The sequence below is a fragment of the Bombus bifarius genome, unplaced genomic scaffold (assembly GCF_011952205.1).
Source record: "Bombus bifarius isolate JDL3187 unplaced genomic scaffold, Bbif_JDL3187 scf7180000007990, whole genome shotgun sequence".
In the NCBI taxonomy this organism is placed as follows: Eukaryota; Metazoa; Arthropoda; class Insecta; order Hymenoptera; family Apidae; genus Bombus; species Bombus bifarius.
This window is the reverse complement of record NW_022884371.1, coordinates 2,156,116-2,175,516: the sequence shown is the minus strand read 5'-3', so window position 1 is coordinate 2,175,516 and position 19,401 is coordinate 2,156,116. Positions and strand designations below refer to the sequence as shown.

The following is a 19,401-nucleotide window of genomic DNA, read 5'->3' as shown; positions in this document are numbered from 1 at the left end:
AAATTAATCGAAATCTCTCGTTGTATCGCCGTATCGCCCAATAATTTCATATTTCGTTGATTCTTTCAAACAACACCGTTTTTTTGTTTCGCCGTTTTATTTACCGTCGAATATCCTCCCTCGATTTTAAGCAGGGTAACCTCGAGTCACCTTGTTCGATCATTTCCACTATTTAATCATCCTTTTTTCCTCCTGTTGCAGAATTACAGCGAAAATTGACGACGACATGATCCGATATTACGTGGACGAGGACCTGTTCCTCCTGGAGGTGACCCACTCCAGAGTAAACCCAGACCCGAGCAACGAGCGTAATCCAGCCAATCCTGGGTCGCCAGGTGACCCTGGTGATCCCGGAGATCCACCTGCCACAGCTGGATACGACGTTACCCTGATCGAGCTACCATCGTCGCCGACGCACATAGCTCACTCGCCGCTCACGAATTCCGCGCATGGCCACGCGCACGTTCACGAGAGCGGCAACACGTGAACAGTCCGTGCCACCAAGTACGCAAGAAAAAAGGACGAAATAATGAAATTAAAATGAACAGAAATTACCGTACGTGGCTCTCGTCGTTTCGCGTAAATAAGTCTGAGATGGACAAAAGCAGCCGCGATGGTCGCGAGGAATCGTCGACCCGGTGCAATGTGAAAGGATAAATTGGACAGTTCGACGGGAGAAAGCTCTTCAGGGACCTGCGTTTGAGAAATCATTCGAAGATGGCGTTCGAGTGCGACTTAAGAATCGGAAGAAGAGATAGAAGAGGTAGAAGACGAAGAAGAGGAAGAAGATGTTTCGATCTAGTGGATGATAATCGCCACTTTACCCCACCAGTGCTTGTATTTAAAAAATAAGTTTGTAGAGGTTGAAGAAAGGTAGAGAAGGAAGGGAGAACAAAAGCGTTTGGACGTGTAAATCGGACTGGGAAGTACGGAAAGGATACTCGGAACTGTTCTTCGTACCGTACAATGTAAGATGTCAAAAGTAGAGAGGAACGTTCGTTAGTTGATAGTGACCGTCTTGTGCAACGTCTTGAACGATCTTGTCTGTTTTTATAACGATATACAGGTAGTTTCGCCGATGTAGAGAATTTCGTGGACACGGAGTGGTGTTTGATCGATTGTACTTGATCTCGAAGAGATGACGAAGCTTTATTTACGATACCGTTTTTTCTCTTTTGTATCTTCCGAGTTTTTCGTAGAAATAGTTATGTCGATAACAAGGCTCTTTTTGGTCAGAGATAATACATGAAAAGAAACGTACCTCGTGTGCACGAAATATGTAGCGATCGAACAGCCTGTATTTGCGTAAACGTCTTCGATACGAAGCACAAGATCGAAGCTAGAAAGTATATTCTCTAGCCATGCAAGGCAACTCGTTATTTTATATATATTTTTCTTTTTTGTTTGTTTTCACTTGTGAACAATTTATACCGATGGTTGTTAGCTTATAAAGTTGAAACATTGCCGTCGTAGTTGAAACGCGATGGCTACATGTAAATCAATCAAAATTGATTTAAGAAATTCCCGCCCTATCCCCGTTAAATATTAAGTTATAGATTTATATATATATATATATTATATATAGATACGTATGACGTATAAATGTATATGCAGAGAAAATGTCACTCTATTTTATCGTATCGTCGGTTTTAGAGTTTAAAGTCTTGTTTATACGTTTTTAAAAGAACCTATGGTCGGTGTTTCGACTGGTCGACGTGCACGAAGCAAGCTTATTTTATACCAAGACTTGTACGTAGAGCTAAAGAAGTATAACTCTGAACGTCGCCATTCCAAGATAGACGGGTGCCATCGAGCATTTTAATCTCTTTATAGTGTTTACGCTCATACAACGTTCAGCGATATTGTAAGTCCTGTCTGATTCTTGATTAGGATTCTCGAACAGACGCGATAGTGTCATATCCCATTCGAAGGTTAAAGACTCTTCTTTTGCATTTCCAGCATTCCAGGTTAGTCGAAGGAGCTCACCTTCTTCCATCAACTGTCCATCTTTTGTATCTCATGTGTTATTTATACCGAGTTAACCCGAGAATCCGAGTAGAGCCGTGTAATACATCGATTAAGGTATCCCTTAGGTACTTCGCTATCATTCCAGAAACCTCCTGAGTATGCCAGGATCCTTTAATATTATACAAAGAGCAAGTATTACTCTCACTGAAATACGTAATTTCTCTTTTCGTTTTTTATTTTTCGTTGAGACCGATCACGAAGAGAGGATGATAAATACACGTTTAGAAGATCAGTAGATACGTTAAATATCCGATGGAATTGCCACATCATTGCAACGAGCATTGCAATATTTAGAGTAGGTTAATTTAGACGAATACGTTATATTGGTATCTGTAACGAGTTTCTTAAGAACATTCCTTCCTCGAACGTTAGACAATCCTTTGAGAACAAGCCTCTATTTCGATATAACGAAATAGTTAAAATGAATATATTGATAAAATAAAAAGAAGGAATTCTAGAAAATATTTCGAAAGAGTATGTATTATGATCATGAACATATATGAATATTAGTTTTAATTCTTACGATTCAAGACTGTTTATAGAAATCGTTCTCAAAGGGTCCAGCTATTTATAACGTGTAAGCCCCGTGAAACCCAAGTTTATCTTGATTATGGCAGGATACAGAATGTACACAATGAACATAATCAGTGACTCTAATCAGTGCAACGTCGTTGTCGTAGATCCAAAACAAGCGGCAAGATGTGAGAATTGTCAATAACCTGGTTATGTATCGTTCTCTTCTTTTTTTCTCCTTTTTTGTATTAAGGTAAAACAACATTAACGTGCCACTGATAAAAGCGAACACAGGTTTCGTCGTCACGTACATCGCGTGGTTTTTATTGTAAAACCGCACTCGTATACATGTACACATACACGCACACATCTACACACCAGCATATACACCGTTCATCTGCTATAAAAGTTATCGATAATTAGTTCACATGTAGGTTGAACTAGAGAACATCGTGATCGCGACACACACCACTGTTGTCCCCATTTTTGTTCTTGCGTGAAACGACACAAAAACGAAGGGAGAAGGAAGAGATACTTAAATCATATACACACCCTATACATAATATCACGACGATATCAAAGCAAGGATCAAAATACGCTTGTAAAATGCATATTATTATATGAGTACTATATTTTGTTACATCTATTGCAAGGCAGCATATAGTTTGATATTATTAATATTATTTGATTCTATTGACTAGAGTTACATAATGCGTATATTATTATGATTATAATTATTATTATTATTATTTTTATACAAGGGATGCGTGTATTCATGGTGCGAGAATGAAAGTAAAGCTGACAGAGGGGGTCGAAATACAGAGGAGAGAAAAATAATACGAGAGCGAAAGTGAAGATGAGAATGAATGGGAAGATTGATCAGTATGCCTGAAGAAGAGTGAGGAGAGAGGAAACGAATCGTGTTTTACGATCAACGAAGATTGTTAGTGTTGCTCCATGACATTTTTTTATTCGTAATTGATATCTTCCCCCCAGCCTATCCCCTACACCCACATCAAACACCATAAACTTTACCCACCCTGAACCTTCGATCGCCCAAATATAATAACTTTCGTCATTTACAGATGGATCTCGCGAGGGATTCGTCGTGTGTGCGTACGAACGGTTTCGTCGATGAACGATTTTTATTGCTATCGTATCATCCCTTATAATCCCTTACGTTTATTAATATTATTAATTAATGATATATCATGAAAGGCAACCGTATTACAGTCACGAGAAGACCTCGATCGCTATCAAAACCAGTGAAGAAATGTTAAAGTTAGTGTATAAAATTGGTTGTGAAATCTATAAGTTTTTAAATCTCTTTTTCTCTCCGTGTTAACGTTAGGAACATTGCACGGTAGTATAGAAGCGAATATGTGGTCTTCCCGTGATCGTTTCCCAGCCGTCTCGATATCGTACTTAAATGACGTAAACGACGATGCGAAACGAATTCACAAGCTTCGCCTTATTTGTTAGAAATGTACCCGTGTAAGAGGAGGAATGTTAAAAACCAGCCGATTTCGAACTGAGCGCGCGCAGTATACTGTTTTGTTAAGGGTCGTGAAGCCAGACAAGTTGCGGAACAGATAATGATGCGAGAATATCGAAATATAATAGCCGTTTTCGCGTTGTCTTGCCATCGTGAGATTGTGCCAGAGGTGATATTATATTACGCTGTTTATTGCAAACAATAAATATTATATTAGTACGTTTTATAAATTGTGCGTTTTTATTGTCCCTTGCGTGGAAGACCAAAACGGGGACTTTTAAAAAATATCTTCTCAAGATCGTACAGGGCTACCTTAAGGTTTTTTGAAGATTCTTTAAAATTGATAGTTGCTAGAATACTGTATCAAAATCAGTTGAAGGCCACCGCAAAGCCAATCAAAATCAACTCAAGAAGATCTCCTCGAAGTCACTCAGGATCATCATCGAGCTTCTTCAATCCTTTTGAAAATCATCTCAAGGATTTTAAAGGTCGTCTAAGAGCATTCGAGGATCATTCCCAGATTGTTAAAGTTTATCTGAAGATCGATTCAATTCCTACGAGTTCAAGATTGTTTAAATGTTTGTTAAATAATTCGGTTATTAAATAAACAAATTTGTGAATAAGTGCAACGTCTCGATTTTGGAAATAAAAGATATAATTTTATAATATTTGAACATAATTCTTGTTAATTTGCAGAATGTTTTCCTCCTGCCTTTGTGATCTCTTGCTCCATCTCGAACAACACAGATCGGTATAAAGAAAAAGAGGATTACTATGAAAAGATATAAAGAACAAAGCGAAAACCATAAATTTGGAATAGCAGAAAGTGTCAGATAATGCTTCGAAGTAATTTGCGGGCTTTTAATGTCGGAATTTCAGGTGGCTCAAAGTTATTTTTACATCATTCACTTACAAAAATGGAATTCCGTTAATGTATGACAATTTTTGTTAATCGTCACATTATCTTAAAAAGAGTTTACGTGTATACCGTGATCAACATGATTTTATCCGATAAAATCTTACGTTCTAGTCGTTGGCGCTTTAGACAGTAATAAGTCAAACATTTAACAGTCACGTATAATTTATAAAATTTACATAGGTTGGAAATACGATCCATAAATTTGATACCTTCTACTGAAACTCGAATACATGCGTTCTCGTCACCAGTCGTGAGAATATAGCATCTATGTGTAGACACTGTGACGATCGTGAAGGAATACGACCTTGTAGTGGGGCACTGGCCCTGTAGTAAATTATCCGCGCTTCATACATTTGTATTGCGCCTTTAAACCATCTTAATTACATATAATTATTAAAATTACATACGTGCTTCATACTAAAAGAATATTTTCTTCTCCTCCTACTTCATATAACAATATCCTGTAATTGATAAAAGTTACATATAATGATGTAGTACATAAACCATTAACCCTTAAGGGCCATAACGAGTGAAAGTTTGCCGCAGCTCATCGTTCTTAAATAAAAAAATTATCAAAGTCAAACAAGTAGAGTCGAACGTTTTATTATTACTCGGTACTAGATAAAGACTAGAAAAATTATTGTTTGCAACAGTAATAAGGACGATAATACTAAAATAAAATTCTCGCCAGGTGAAATCTCATCTACGATAGCCTTTAAGGGTTAATAACAGTATTCATAAAGGAACACTCTTAGCTCTTCCATTAATTACACGCTGAGAATGCCACACGATTTGTTTGCAAACAGTTTTACCAAACCAGCTTTCTTGACTCTCCCAAGGCCCGGTTGAGAATCAGGAAAAAGAATGGCTTTATGCCGTATCTTAATACTTTATGGCTATACAATAAAAAGCAGCTCTGTCGCAACCGGTTTCCACGTTCCAGGAGAAGAACCATCGTGATCCAATGGTGGCGTCAATGCAAAATCTTGAACCAAATTTTATGTATGCACCGATAAGTGTCGAATGCATCTTACAAATTTGTTTGTCGATTGATCGTTACTGCTCATATGCTGGTCGTCGAATCTCAATCGACTTCCTTTACGAATATCGGAGCAATTTCGATAAGGATGACGCTATGTCTCAATACCGGTACTTGATTAAATTAATCTGACAGAAATTGTTGAGTCTTCTAAATATACAAATTAGATTTTGAACGGAAAATGAACGCTTACTACGAGATTCTTCGAATAATACTATAATTCAGGGGGGAGGGTGGGAGGGGAGGGGGGACGATGTAACGTTGCGTCGAAACGAATACCATGTAATTGTGGACCAAGTTACAAGTTCGTCCCTCCTTTCCTTTTTTCTCCCAGCTACATCGGTTCGCAATTAAGCGTGATTCGATAACATCGTTATAATGCTATTAAAATTCGAACAGTCGATAGACAATGAAACTAAAGTGTTTTTCTGCGAAACAGAGGATCAGCGGTCCGAAATCTTCTAATCCCCTCGGTGACAAATGGCTCTCAAATACTTTGAAAACAGTCTGGTTTGATATATACAGTCATATAACGTACAGTCTTTCTGCCGATTATCAAACATTCCTCCTTCCAATTCATTAGCAAAATTGTTAATGGATTTAGGTAGCGAAGAATATTATCCACTTAAGGAGACTTATCAAAGAGTAGAAAGGGGAGAAGACTAACTGAAAAAGTCTATTTCAAAAAGAGTCCACAGGATCGAAATGAAAAATTTTAAACTCGTTTCAAAACTACGTCATTTTAAAAGAATGTCATATGTATCTTTTAAAGATATTCCCAAAGGTTATGGCACGATTAAATAGGTTTCGCTCGTATTATGAATAACTAAAAATCAAAGCTGAATCGCAAATCAGGTACGGTGAACAACTCGGTGACGCAAATTATTAATAGCCTGACTTGGAAGAAAGAGCGAGAGGTTCAGAGGAGAAAAAGTAAAACTTCGCCTTGTTTTTTCCTCTCACCCTTTTAAGGGAGAGTTCAATGAACCACGGAATGTGAAGTTTATATCCATCTCAAGGACTGGCACTGTCTTCTTTCGCTCTTTTTTTCTGAATCGCCGCCCGCGTACTGCATTTTCGTGAAAAGGATCATTCACGCGTGTCCGAGCTAAACATAAAAAAAAGGAATAAGAGACAATAATGCAGAAATATTTCTCAATAAACTGTGAAATATATTTTTATAATTTCGTTTATCGTTACCTTCTCTACAATTTGTAACGAATGTTGAATTCTCATTTCCAACATTATTTCCCCATTAAAGCCTTAAATTTGTGTAAATACGATTTGCCTCTTAAAAGAAAGTTCAATGAACCGCAGAATGTAAAGTTTATATCCATCTCAAGGACTGGCACTGTCTTCTCTCGCTCCTTTCTTCTGAATCGCCGCCCTCGTACTGCATTTTCGTGAAAAGAATCATTCACGCGTATCCAAGCTAAACATTAAAAGATAAGAAACATTGATACATAATTACTTGGTAAACTGTAAAATACATTTCTGTAATTCTGTTTATCATTACCTTCTCTATAATTTGTAATGGATGTTGAATTGTCACTTCTGACACTCTTTGCCCATTAGAGTCTTAAATTTGTGTAAATGTGATTCAATTCTAAAACTAGTTATACCTTGATTCATTAATGTCGCGTGACTTTTTCGTAATTGAGTTCTTTAGGAGGCATAGAACAGACAGCGTTAAAGACTCATAATTGAGAAATTGAAAAGATTTAACAAGCTGCTTGCATTAAAGCACCAATACGGATTCAGCGCGTAGATTACTCCATCGTTAGCACGAACTTGTTTCTTTTATTCTAAATACTCTTCGGTTACATCCATTAAATTAAACCATCGAACTGAAATATGCTAATTTCAAATATAAAACAGCATGATAGTTCAGGATCTCTGAGCTTACTCGATAAACTTTTTTCGACTTCACTAAGTAAACGTTTGATCCTGAAAGTATAATATTAAATTAAATTTTAGGCCTTTTGGCCAACATATCACCAAAATTTCTATTTCATTTTCAGATTAAACAGATATTCTTGCTATCCATTTAAATTCAATATTTTAATAATATCGATAAACTAAACTTCGTACATCTGTTACTTAATTTTAACAGTTAGTATAGATTTAGAAAATTACTTCCTTTTTGATCATATCATATCAAAGTCAAAAAATCAATGAAAACAGATTTACCAAGTTTTACAATATCAAATATGTTATATTCCGATTAAGAGACGTTAAAAAAAGATTGGGATAGAAAACAAAAAAAGTTATCTGACCGATATCAAGAAAACGATACACGCATGGTTTGAAGAAATTCCATTCATTGTGGTCAGAGGGAAATGCACGCGTACGTTGGCATTAGCGATGGTGCACGAGGAACACGCGATTGGCAAGTTCACGGCCGTCCCTTACGTGCAGCCTTCTCCTCGGCCTCTTCAAGGCCAACACGAGGATCGTACTCTCTATGCAAATGCCTATGAACTCGACATTCACGATCGGCACCGGGTTTCATGCGACAACACAAATCAAAGTTAAGCCGGTTCCGTCACACCACTTACATAATCAGTGAATTTCTATTGAAACTGTCTCGACCGCGAATCCAGAACGAATTTTGTTGTACAAATTCCATTATATATTCCTGATTCATATCGACTAACAGTACAGTTGTCCGTTAGCGAACGTAGAAATTAGATACAATCGTCGAAGCGTACCAATAAATCGTATTATCGACAGAATATTCATTATACCGGGAAGGAAAAATGATTGTCCGATGTAACAGGCTGTAAAACGAGCTCTTCGTGGACGATTGACAGCTGTTCCGTTGTCATTAATCGAATGATTAGTTGATTGATCGACCAGTGCTCCGTCTGATCATGTTCAGTACGATAAGAAAAATATCCTTTGTCAACAGCGTGTGATTCGTTGTCAATAGAAACAAAAATCTGTTCATAAAAGTAGAGCATTGTTTATATTAGTAAGATTGTAATTTAAATTGCTAGCGATGGTGATCTCCGTGTAATATTGTAAACGAGTGTTATTATTACACGAATTTATATTTTTTGTAACTTACACAACAAATGAAAGAAATCCTAAATTGGAGGACGTATAACAAATATAATATGGTACCAGCAAAGATGTTTTACGCTGTCCATTACCACCACGAGGAAGGAAATAAATAAACTGCAAAATATAAAAATATAAAAACACGTCGGATATAACTTAATCGTAAAGAGTAAACAGAGGATCTATACCATGGAGCGTAAGAAACTTCCGAAGAAGCACTCAAACATCCGATGCAAAACGAACGTAACGTGACCGAACCAGGATAGGCCGAAGCCGGTTGGATCTTTCAATCTGCCAAAAATTAGCATACCGTCAGCTCCGATTCTGGCATCGCATGGTCCGCCCACCCTTTTTCTTCGCGGTGTGCTCCGCGCAGATGCCTCGAGGTGTTCGCACGCCCGCTAGAAGAAGACGAGAAGAACTCGATGGTGTCTCGTGCCTTGTGTCGAGCCTACCGGGGGCAAAGAACAGCGTCGATCCACGAGAGGGGAGGACAAGCCCGTTATAAGCACGAGCACCGGCTATTCAGCAGCTTAGCAACTTAGTGGCGGTCCCAGGATCCCTACCGGTAACACAGAGCCTTGAACATACTTGTGCTCCTTCTCGTTACGCGTTCTTATCTCGCTTGTTTCCGTTTCTCTGGGGATGAACCGACGACATCGAGCGTCGTCGCTAACGACGCTACTGTTGCTCGTCATACAGACTATTGTTACAATTTTGTTGATCTCTGGTAGCATAGAAGCTAATAATCCAAAAAGTAAATCAATCGTTTCTGAGTCGTCGTTCGAAGAAGTCCAACAAGGGGAGGAGGATGATAACGCGGTGATCATTGACGGTGAGTGCCAACGGGTGGTTTCCTCAACCTATACACAATTCAGTTCGTTGCAATCCATATTTAAATAAACTGAGTAGGTAAGAATTCTAGAGGATTGCTTGACATCGTTAAACTTTTGATCGAAGAAGCGAAGAAATTCGTCTTCTTGAAAATTGATCCGTATACGTCTTTCTGCAAAATTAATTCATATGCGTCTTTTTGCAAAATTGATCCATATACAATAGAAAATTTAACCAAAGAGGAGACTGTTTTAGTCTTTAGGTAGTTATACGTTCACGAAGATGTTTGAACAGAGTAACTAATGGTAGCAATTAACATCGATTAGCCTGTCACGGTATCGTTGAGCGCCTCGTTGATGGCTGAGTATCAATCACCTGGAAGGATCGTGACTGGAGGAACAGAGATAGGGAACTCGTTCGGGTTCGTTGCACGAAACCACGGTGGCATTCGAATTTGCTCGTCGCGATGATAACGATACGTGAGAATTATCGAAGGCGAGTTGCGACATGTGATCGATCATGCGTGCGTTCCATACACGGCGAACGGAAGTCTTCCAGGCGCGCGTATCGCCGTATGTGTGCACCTGTGTGTCAGCCTGTGGGTCAGCGAACTCGCTGTCAAGAATCTGGATGGAATTCTATTGTGATACGACTGTCTTGACCAATCGGCTTAATAACATTCGATGATATAACGAATTGATCTTCATCTCACCGGAAGTGAAGTGGGTTACTCTCTGAATCTGTACAGCAATTAAGATTTCGCGTGCAAATCGCGTGCAACATGATAAGATTATGTTTGTACCGTCCAGATTGATGTGTATCTACAAATATCGATAAAGATGTTAGAATATTACAGACTATTTAATCTTAATACTGCCACTCCAATCAATATTACCACTTTGATGAGACATAAAGATACACTTTTTTTATATCTTTCTTTTTTATATCTTTCTTTTTTATATCTTTCTTTATTAATGAAGGAAGAAATGACAAAATAAAAAAATAGAAAGATTCATGAAGTATCAATCACATTGTTTTCTTACGAACATGTCACGCAGATACATACCATTACACGACACGGACAATCTGCATTCATTACAACGGTAGACGATGTGTCATTCTTTGTCAGACATTGTTCATTCACACATGTAAACACGGTTCTACGTGCTATATTCTTGGTGTAAGTAGATTCTTCGTTAAACACGTTCGTAAACCGATCACGAACAACTTGGAAAAAGGCGAGTGAAATTAGCATTAGAAAAGAAATACCTGACCGACGAAATAATTAATTTTGTCATTTAAAATACAACGAACCGAAACTTATCGTTCTCTTATTTAGCTGCCAGTGATACGGACGTTCGGCTCGAGACGAGAGACGGTCGTGGTATTCTGTGGAATGGAGTTTCCAACAGCGACTCCTGCCTCACGTCGAAAGGCGAAGTTGGTCGTTGTACCAGCTTCAAAGAATGCTATCCATATTTTAAAATCCCTGATCTGAGCGCTCTTGATGGCTGGGTTCTCGGTGTTTACGACACCTGCAGCTATGTACGGGATAATAGACAAACAAATTTTGGAATTTGTTGCTCCAATATACTTCCGGTCGTTACACCACCGTCAGATAATAACGAAGATCCTACTATAGAAAATGCTCAGGTAAATAGCATACTCTGGTAAATAATTATAAATATGAATTTATGGTGCGCAGACTACATATGTTTATGCAAATTTTATGATAACAGTTTACTTTGGATATTTGGCACGTTTAAATTTTCCTAAAATGCATAAAAATCTGCAATCTGCTAAACAAAACGTGTTACTGAAACCAAGTGTTTCTTCACGTTTCTTTTCGTGATTTCTCTAATGGAATTATAGATCTTAGTTAGTTACCAGGAACTCGTAAAAATAATACGTGATACGAATCGAAAACGATCTATCTAACATAGAAAGTCACACCACGGGTGTATCTATCGAACAATGCGGTTTCGCAAACAGATTTTTACGACTCTACTTTACTACCGTGTCCAATTCGCATTTAGCCATTGTTCGCCGTGAAATCTTCGACTCTCGCTACTACATGTCCCGTTACTCTCATTGAAACGGTATTGTTTAATATTTCATGAAGATTCTCGTTCGATATTTCAGGAAGAGAGTACCGATAAGAAAGACGAAGATATGACCGTGAAACCAAGACCGCAGACACCAGGTTCCTGGCCACCACCGATTCCCACTCATCCACCTGATCATACCATACCACCGCTACCTACTCATCCATCGTTCGAATTGCCGACGTTCTCTACGATAAAACCAGTTCTAACATCAAAAAAACCTAGCATCGCAACGACCTGGCCGACGAAGAAACCCGCCTGGTGGCCACCAAGTACGTCGTTCGTGTCAACCACCAGCGAGAAACCCCTAGGAACTATTTCGAACATAGATACGTCTCAATGCGGAGCGAAGAATGGTAATCAAGACCAGGAACGGATCGTAGGCGGTCAGAATGCTGTCCCTGGCGAATGGCCTTGGATAGCGGCGCTCTTCAACGGTGGTCGACAGTTTTGCGGTGGTTCGCTCATCGATGATAGACACATTCTCACCGCAGCTCATTGCGTTGCCAAGTAAGTCCTCCGAAAGACGGACCCGCATGACAAAATCATCTGGTCTTCGTATTTGTGTATGGTATTTGTGCTTCGACAATCTTCTTCCGTACTTCATATTTGCGCTTCCATAATCTTCTCCTGTAATAAATAATAATTATCAGAATGATGGATTTATGGAAAAATTACATGTCCCCAGGAAAAAAGGAGATACAGTTGCATAGAGTTTAAGCATACAAATAAATCTTGATTACTATACTTCTAGCATGAATTCCTGGGACGTAGCAAGATTAACGGTCCGTCTGGGAGACTACAATATCAAAACGAACACGGAGATCTCACACATCGAACGACGAGTTAAACGAGTAGTTAGACACAGAGGTTTCAACGCACGCACTCTGTACAACGATATCGCATTGCTCACCCTCAATGAACCTGTTCCATTCACGAAAGAAATACGACCCATCTGCCTACCGAGTGGCCCGCAATTATACATTGGATGCACTGCTACAGTCATTGGCTGGGGCTCTTTGAGAGAAAGTAAGACAATAAAACCGTGAAACACTAAAATTACGTTCATAAAGTTTCTAACTTTCAGGAAAATTCACAACTTTGAAATATTTTAATTTTTAAGGTGGACCACAACCAGCAATACTGCAAAAGGTGTCAATACCTATCTGGTCGAACAATGAATGCAAATTAAAATACGGTGCAGCAGCACCTGGTGGTATCGTGGATAGTTTCTTGTGTGCAGGTCGAGCTGCAAAAGATTCCTGCTCGGTTTGTATTGTAAAATTATTTTGTTGCATCATCAAGCTTGAATTTTTTCACAACATATTTTTTATTTAACAGGGCGACAGCGGTGGTCCTTTAATGGTGAACGATGGCCGCTGGACGCAAGTAGGTATCGTCAGCTGGGGTATTGGATGCGGAAAAGGTCAATATCCTGGCGTATACACCAGAGTGACGCATTTCCTGCCTTGGATTCAAAAAAATTTAAAGTGAAACTCGCGCTAGAAGATACATTAGTCCTACTTAAGTATTTTGTTATTCGTAATCTTCACCCTCGCATCATCGAACTCGACATGGCGTCATGTAAAATAACGAAATTCATAGACTACTAAAAATTTTTTACATAAATAAAAACGATATCATTCTTACAATTTATTCTTGTGCAATTTGTTTCACGAACCGCTTTCAAGCGGAACATTCATCCAAGGATAAGTAATTACACAAGAATTCTACATTGTAACAAAATATTTTATAGTACTATACATGTACAACTATATAAAAAATAGTTTAATACTATAACAATCTTTACGTTATGTTATTCCTGTCACAAAGTAGGCCGTAGATATCTATTTTCCCATCAATGCTATACTTGAAGTATTATGTGTCGCAATTGCTCACATTTAAATGTTGCATGATGTTCCGTGCTAGAAAACAAACAAAAACAAGGTTTAGTAATCAGACATCAGACTGATAACGTTATTCTTCGTAATATGCTGTATAATTTAAAATTACCTTGAAAATAGCATGTATCGTAATTATCATCGGGTTGCGGTATAAAAGGGGGCGTCGCTTTCAGCGGCTCGTCCCAGGCAAAATTCTGGAAAAGTTTCATAACTCGCACTTCTTGCGCAGAAGGACGTTCATATTGATCCAAAGTGAGAAGGGCATCTATGGCTTCTACAGCAGCCGTCGACAAAGCTTCCTCTTCCTCTGGCCAAGGAATGTCTCTGGCGAGAATATTGGAAAACACAGCCTGTGGTGTTTCGTCATTAAACGGCGGAACACCGGTGCAAAACTCAAACAGGCATACACCTAAAGCCCACCAGTCCACCGCATATCCATGACCTTGTTTCAAGAGTAATTCTGGAGCGAGATAATCAGGAGTTCCAAGTATGCGATCATCTGACCGATTAACACCGGCTCTTCTTACCGATTTGGGAGTTCTGTAAGGTGTGTAACTATTACCAGAAGATGCCGGTGTCTTTATAGGAGATATGCCTTGAGGCGACCGATGCTTGTCCAAGTTATCGCCTACAGGTATCTCAGGAGCCGACTGCGACGTATGAGCCATTGGAAGTTGAAATCGTGTTGTCTTAATCAAACGTGCTGTTCTTTCCTCACATTTGTCCTCATTTTCTTCACTGTAACATCTCTGTTTCACAAATGACACTGGTGTACTGAATGCAACTCTTCCGCTTTCTTGTACTTTAGCAATATCAGTACTATTGTTAGTTTGTTTTATCGATTCGGAGATAGTAGAATTGATCGGACTCCTAGAAAATATGCAACCACGATTCTTTCGTTTTGGTGTTTTGTCGAGATCTAAATCTATTGCATTTAATTCACATGTTAGGCCTGTTGTTACACTTGCAGCTCTTTTTCGTTTCGCGCCTCTAGTAAGCGTACATGTACTTAATGGACTAATATGAGGGAGAGGTTGCTGAGATTGTTCAGCCTCTAGCGTGGATTCGTCCTCATCTTCTAAATTTTGATTCAATTGACTATTCACTCGAACCGAAGTCGCTTCGCATGTATGATAACTCCCAGAGCTACTTTCTTGGTCATAGTCGATGTTCTCAACAATAACATTTTTCTGATGTTTCGTTAACTGAAGATCTTCTGCTGATTGAAAAGGAGTAATACCAGACACTAGGGAATAATCTCCTGACGTGACAATGGAAGAAGCTACCGAAATCGGTGATACTTGGGTTTTGGTACAATTTTGTTGCAGAGCAGAAAGTAAATTAACACCAGGTGTACTTCTATCGCTAAGATTAGATTCACTCGTGGATTTTTGTCCAGAACCAAAAGATAAATGCGACGTCAATGAAAGAAGCTGTCCAGGAGTCCTAGCGCAAAGACTAGGTGTGCAATTAACTAAATCCGATATTTCGAGATCTCTATGTAAAGATATTTTACTAAGCCCAAAATCTGTCAGCTTGACATGTCCTTCTTTCGACAAGAGCATATTATCTGGTTTTAAATCCCTATGTACAATTCCATGGGAATGAAGATATTCCAAAGCAAGACATACTTCTGCAGTATAGAAAGCTGCCATGGACTCTTCCATGTAACCATATACACCAAGCAAGCTTTTAAGATCTCCACCCACCATGTATTCCATTACTAAATAAATGCTACTAATGGATTGCAATGAATAAAATAATTGTACACAATATGGACTATGTGTTAAAGCTAATGCATTCCTTTCAATGATCACTTGCGAAGCCATATTCTTATTTATCATCTCATTTTTCTTCATTACTTTAATAGCATATACTTTTTCAGAGTTTGACTTTTTATATCCAAGGAAAACTTTGCCAAATGCGCCACGGCTAATTGGTTTCACAATCTTAAAATCCTGTATTTCTGGTACCTAAACAGTAAATACAATATCAAGTAGTAAAGTCAGTTTTGATATTTAAACAATACTGATTAAATAATAATATATATTTACCTTTGCTGTGGGATTAACAATTTTAGATATGGTGTTAAAGATAGAATTGTTGATTTGCCTGCTTGCCGATCCCTGTTGCGGCGTACACTCCCCAGATAGTATTTCACGTTCACTTTCTGAGTCATTGTAATTTGCACAAGAATTTTCGTCGTCTGTTTCATTAATTTGTTCATTACCATTTAGACGTAAATTTGGCGAATCAATCGCCGCTTCTTCCATTTAAAAAAATAACCTAACTTAATTCCAACGAATTACAAACTTACGTAACGAAATTTAAAATATCGAAACTTCGATTTATAAAATAATTCGGCAATACAAAAAGACTGAAGTTTTATTCATCGTTCTTCTACATTTTATGTCTTCCACTTATGTACGTAAATTAACTTTAACGGTTATCTGACATATTTGAAAATCAACATCTGTGCGACCACGTGACAAGAAAGTACATTGTTGAATACTTCAAGCGGCTTGAAGTAATCAGAACCGCCAACGATAATTCTTTCTTACTAACTAACGTTATATAATATAAACTAAATGTACTTAATGACTAACAGCAAATTTTACTATGGTTAGAAAAAATAATGAATTTAAATTTATTATATACATCACAATCAATGGATTTTTTAATAATATTTTTGTGTGCATAGGAACTTCCGTCATCTTGAAACGGTTGCACTGAAGACGTACAATTCCCGCCATAAAATTTTTTGTATTTGCAGCAGCTCAAGAGCTCTGCAATTGTGAACGAACAACAGTCGTTGCTCGATGTATAGTGTGCAAAATATTTATTTAAGTAAAAATTCGTCAATTTGTTTAAATATTATTATATAGTACTTAAAATTATTGTTAATCGTGTATCTTTTCCTTCGTAAACACCACGCAATTCTATACATATTGTAACAGTACTTTTTTGATAACCTTATAATGACTGAAAAAGTGATAAAAAGAGCACCTAAGAAAAAAGGAGCATATAAATTGCCAGATCCGATATCTGTCGGTGAGATATTAACAGATATGGCAAAAAAGCAATGGATTCTTGGCAAGTCGATCGGTATCGGAGGTTTTGGTGAAATTTATTCTGGTATATATTCATATTTAACATTGATCTATTACTACTCTTATGCTCTTTATAATAAGTACATTCTTTATACTTCCTCTTATATTTTATAATTTATCGTGTATTAGTAGAAAATATATACAGAAAGGATAATCATTTAATTTTTAATAACAATTACAGCTGCACCTTATAATGGGAAAACTCCAAAAGAATATACTAATGTAATTAAAATTGTAAGTATTAATGGCTTCTATCTATGTATCATTTGATGATTTGTTCCATGTGAAATCCTTTACATTTTCAAAATTTTAGGAACCACACGGAAATGGACCATTGTTTGTAGAAATGCATTTTTATATGAGAAATGCTAAATCAGATGAGAGTAAGTTGTTCAAATTTTAATATTTAAATATGAATTACTTTGATATGTAGATTCACTTCTTCCATTTTACTTTACATTTTATGATAAATTAGTATAAAGAAGGAAAGAGTATTATATGATTGATTTTAGTTAATAGTTGGAAACAGAAAAAGAAACTTACAACTCTTGGTATGCCACAATATATTGGTTCTGGAAGTCATGAATATAAAAACATAAAATATCGATTTATAATAATGGATCGGTATGGCACAGATTTATGGAAACTGTTTGAAGCAAATAATAGAAGATTTCCAGAACACACAGTATACAAAATAGCTTTACAAATAGTAAGAGGCAATCCAAAAAACAGCTTAATTCATTAGTTTATAAATCAATTTAAGCATTATAACTATTATTTTTTAAAAATGAATTATTACATTTTATATTATATCTAAACATTTTTTAGGTAAATGTATTAGAATATATTCATTATAAAACATATGTACATGCAGATATAAAAGGAGCTAATTTACTATTAGACTTAAAATCTCAAAATCGAGTTTATCTAGTAGATTTTGGATTGGCTTCTCATTATACTACAAAAAATGAATATAAACTAGACCCAAAAAAAGCACATAATGGAACCATTGAATACACCAGTAGAGATGCTCATATGGGAGGTAATCATTCTATGAAATTTAATGTACCAAATAATATAATTTTAATAAGATACATATTTTTACATATTTTAGTACCGACAATGCGCGGTGATTTCGAAATTTTGGGTTACAATATGATTCAGTGGTTATGCGGTTCACTCTTATGGGAGAAAGATTTATCAGACTCAGTTACAGTACAAAAACAGAAAGAAAGAGCTTTTGATAATATTTCAGAATTTTTAGATAAGTCTTTCCATAAATCAGTTCCAAGTACTATATATAAGTACATGACTTTATTAGCAAGTATTAAGTTTAATGAAACACCAGATTATGAAAAGTTTAAAAAAATACTGACCGAAGGATTAAAACAATTATCACATAAACCAGATGGAAAACTGGAATTTAACAGTGATGTTAATTCTCAGAATGAAGTAATTCCAAAATCTACTCCACAAAAAGTGAAAAGAACTGTCGAGAAAAATAGGAGAAGTCCTCGTATACAATCAATAAAAAATTCGAGTCCTATGAAAAATCTTGATGATAGTACTGTAGGAATTGTAATAGACAAAAAACGTGGTGGTTTAAAGGATATTAAACTAGTATTGGATGAGATTGATTCTGATGAAGAATATGATATAAAAATAATTAAAAAAGCAAAAAAGATCCCCAGTTCTGTAAGTACATATAATGAGAAGAGCCCAGTTAAAAAAAATCCAGTCAAAAAGACTTCAGTTAAAAGCAAGGAAAGAATTAATAGAAATCGTATCATAGAATCGGATTCTGAACCAGAGGTAATATGTGCACCTTTTAAATTTAATAGCATATATGTACATGTATTACTTTATATATTATTTATGTAGATCACATCAAAAGGTACTAAATCACGGCCCATCAATGTTCCAAGCGTATCACTTAAAAATACAAGAAGTCGACGAAAAAATGTACTAATGGATGAAAGTGTTTCTGATGAGGATATGTTTAGTACATAATTTTAATATAAATGTGAAATAAATGTGTATGTTTCAAATGCGTTTATACGCATTAGAAATCGTATTTGGATGAGTTTTGTATATTATTGTATTTATAGCGAAATTTATAAAACTATTGATATTTTGATTGTGCAAAAGAAGTGTACCATTTGCAAGTGCATTTCATATTTTATAATCATATCGTACTAATTTGCATTGCTTGAAGAAATCAATATATTTTGATAAATACAATAAGGAATTGTACAAAATATAATTGTAGAATTAGTAATTTATGTAATTCTGTGCTAATTGTTAACCAGAATTGATCTTTTATATTTATGCAAGAATAAAGTACATTATGTAAGTTGTTTAAAATGATGGCATAATATTCAAGTCTTAAAC

At 36.7% G+C, this 19,401-nt stretch overlaps 4 protein-coding genes across 8 annotated transcripts in view; 3 read left to right on the top strand and 1 right to left on the bottom strand.

Annotated features, from left to right (window-relative positions):
- Window positions 1-4,266, top strand: part of LOC117205353 (protein grainyhead) — a 162,081-nt gene extending 157,815 nt beyond the window's left edge. For 3 of the 4 annotated variants that reach the window (XM_033443667.1, XM_033443666.1, XM_033443669.1), the window contains exon 15: window positions 202-4,266. In XM_033443667.1, the coding sequence (XP_033299558.1) occupies window positions 202-487 (286 nt within the window). In that variant the 3' untranslated portion in view covers window positions 488-4,266. The remainder of the gene's footprint in view (window positions 1-201) is intronic. The other variant, XM_033443668.1, reaches the window with a different exon arrangement.
- Window positions 4,267-9,449: 5,183 nt separating this feature from the next.
- LOC117205377 (proclotting enzyme-like) lies at window positions 9,450-13,793 on the top strand. Its single transcript, XM_033443718.1, has 6 exons — window positions 9,450-9,892; window positions 11,231-11,544; window positions 12,034-12,506; window positions 12,751-13,025; window positions 13,120-13,265; window positions 13,338-13,793. Exons 1-6 carry the CDS (start codon window positions 9,703-9,705, stop codon window positions 13,488-13,490), a joined length of 1,551 nt encoding a protein of 516 aa, XP_033299609.1. The 5' UTR covers window positions 9,450-9,702; the 3' UTR covers window positions 13,491-13,793.
- On the bottom strand, window positions 13,731-16,365 carry LOC117205376 (serine/threonine-protein kinase greatwall). Of its 2 annotated transcripts, XM_033443716.1 has the most exons (4): window positions 16,218-16,365; window positions 15,955-16,106; window positions 14,010-15,873; window positions 13,731-13,921 (listed from the first exon to the last, which is right to left on the bottom strand). In XM_033443716.1, the coding sequence occupies exons 3-4, from the start codon at window positions 15,757-15,759 to the stop codon at window positions 13,875-13,877; spliced, it is 1,797 nt and encodes a 598-aa protein (XP_033299607.1). In that variant the 5' UTR covers window positions 15,760-15,873; window positions 15,955-16,106; window positions 16,218-16,365; the 3' UTR covers window positions 13,731-13,874. The 2 variants fall into 2 exon arrangements, with proteins under 2 accessions (XP_033299607.1, XP_033299606.1); XM_033443715.1 differs by having other exon boundaries at window positions 15,955-16,365.
- A 253-nt stretch (window positions 16,366-16,618) lies between these two features.
- LOC117205356 (serine/threonine-protein kinase VRK1-like) lies at window positions 16,619-19,375 on the top strand. The gene is made up of 7 exons (XM_033443671.1): window positions 16,619-17,035; window positions 17,192-17,244; window positions 17,324-17,393; window positions 17,523-17,719; window positions 17,839-18,052; window positions 18,125-18,822; window positions 18,892-19,375. The coding sequence occupies exons 1-7, from the start codon at window positions 16,879-16,881 to the stop codon at window positions 19,018-19,020; spliced, it is 1,518 nt and encodes a 505-aa protein (XP_033299562.1). The 5' UTR covers window positions 16,619-16,878; the 3' UTR covers window positions 19,021-19,375.
- Window positions 19,376-19,401: the final 26 nt, after the last annotated feature.

What these genes read in the sequence shown, in the direction of transcription:
- LOC117205356 (XM_033443671.1), top strand. Translation starts at nt 16,879, where the DNA reads ATGACTGAAAAAGTGATAAAAAGAGCACCTAAGAAAAAAGGAGCATAT. An exon ending in AAATGCTAAATCAGATGAGA is followed by an intron (nt 17,394 to 17,522) that starts GTAAGTTGTTCA and finishes GATTGATTTTAG; the next exon opens with TTAATAGTTGGAAACAGAAA. An exon ending in TAGAGATGCTCATATGGGAG is followed by an intron (nt 18,053 to 18,124) that starts GTAATCATTCTA and finishes TACATATTTTAG; the next exon opens with TACCGACAATGCGCGGTGAT.
- LOC117205377 (XM_033443718.1), top strand. Translation starts at nt 9,703, where the DNA reads ATGAACCGACGACATCGAGCGTCGTCGCTAACGACGCTACTGTTGCTC. An exon ending in CTGGGGCTCTTTGAGAGAAA is followed by an intron (nt 13,026 to 13,119) that starts GTAAGACAATAA and finishes TTAATTTTTAAG; the next exon opens with GTGGACCACAACCAGCAATA. An exon ending in CTGCAAAAGATTCCTGCTCG is followed by an intron (nt 13,266 to 13,337) that starts GTTTGTATTGTA and finishes TTTATTTAACAG; the next exon opens with GGCGACAGCGGTGGTCCTTT.
- LOC117205376 (XM_033443715.1), bottom strand. Translation starts at nt 16,173, where the DNA reads ATGGAAGAAGCGGCGATTGATTCGCCAAATTTACGTCTAAATGGTAAT. An exon ending in TTGTTAATCCCACAGCAAAG is followed by an intron (nt 15,874 to 15,954) that starts GTAAATATATAT and finishes TTTACTGTTTAG; the next exon opens with GTACCAGAAATACAGGATTT. An exon ending in CGATACATGCTATTTTCAAG is followed by an intron (nt 13,922 to 14,009) that starts GTAATTTTAAAT and finishes TTTGTTTTCTAG; the next exon opens with CACGGAACATCATGCAACAT.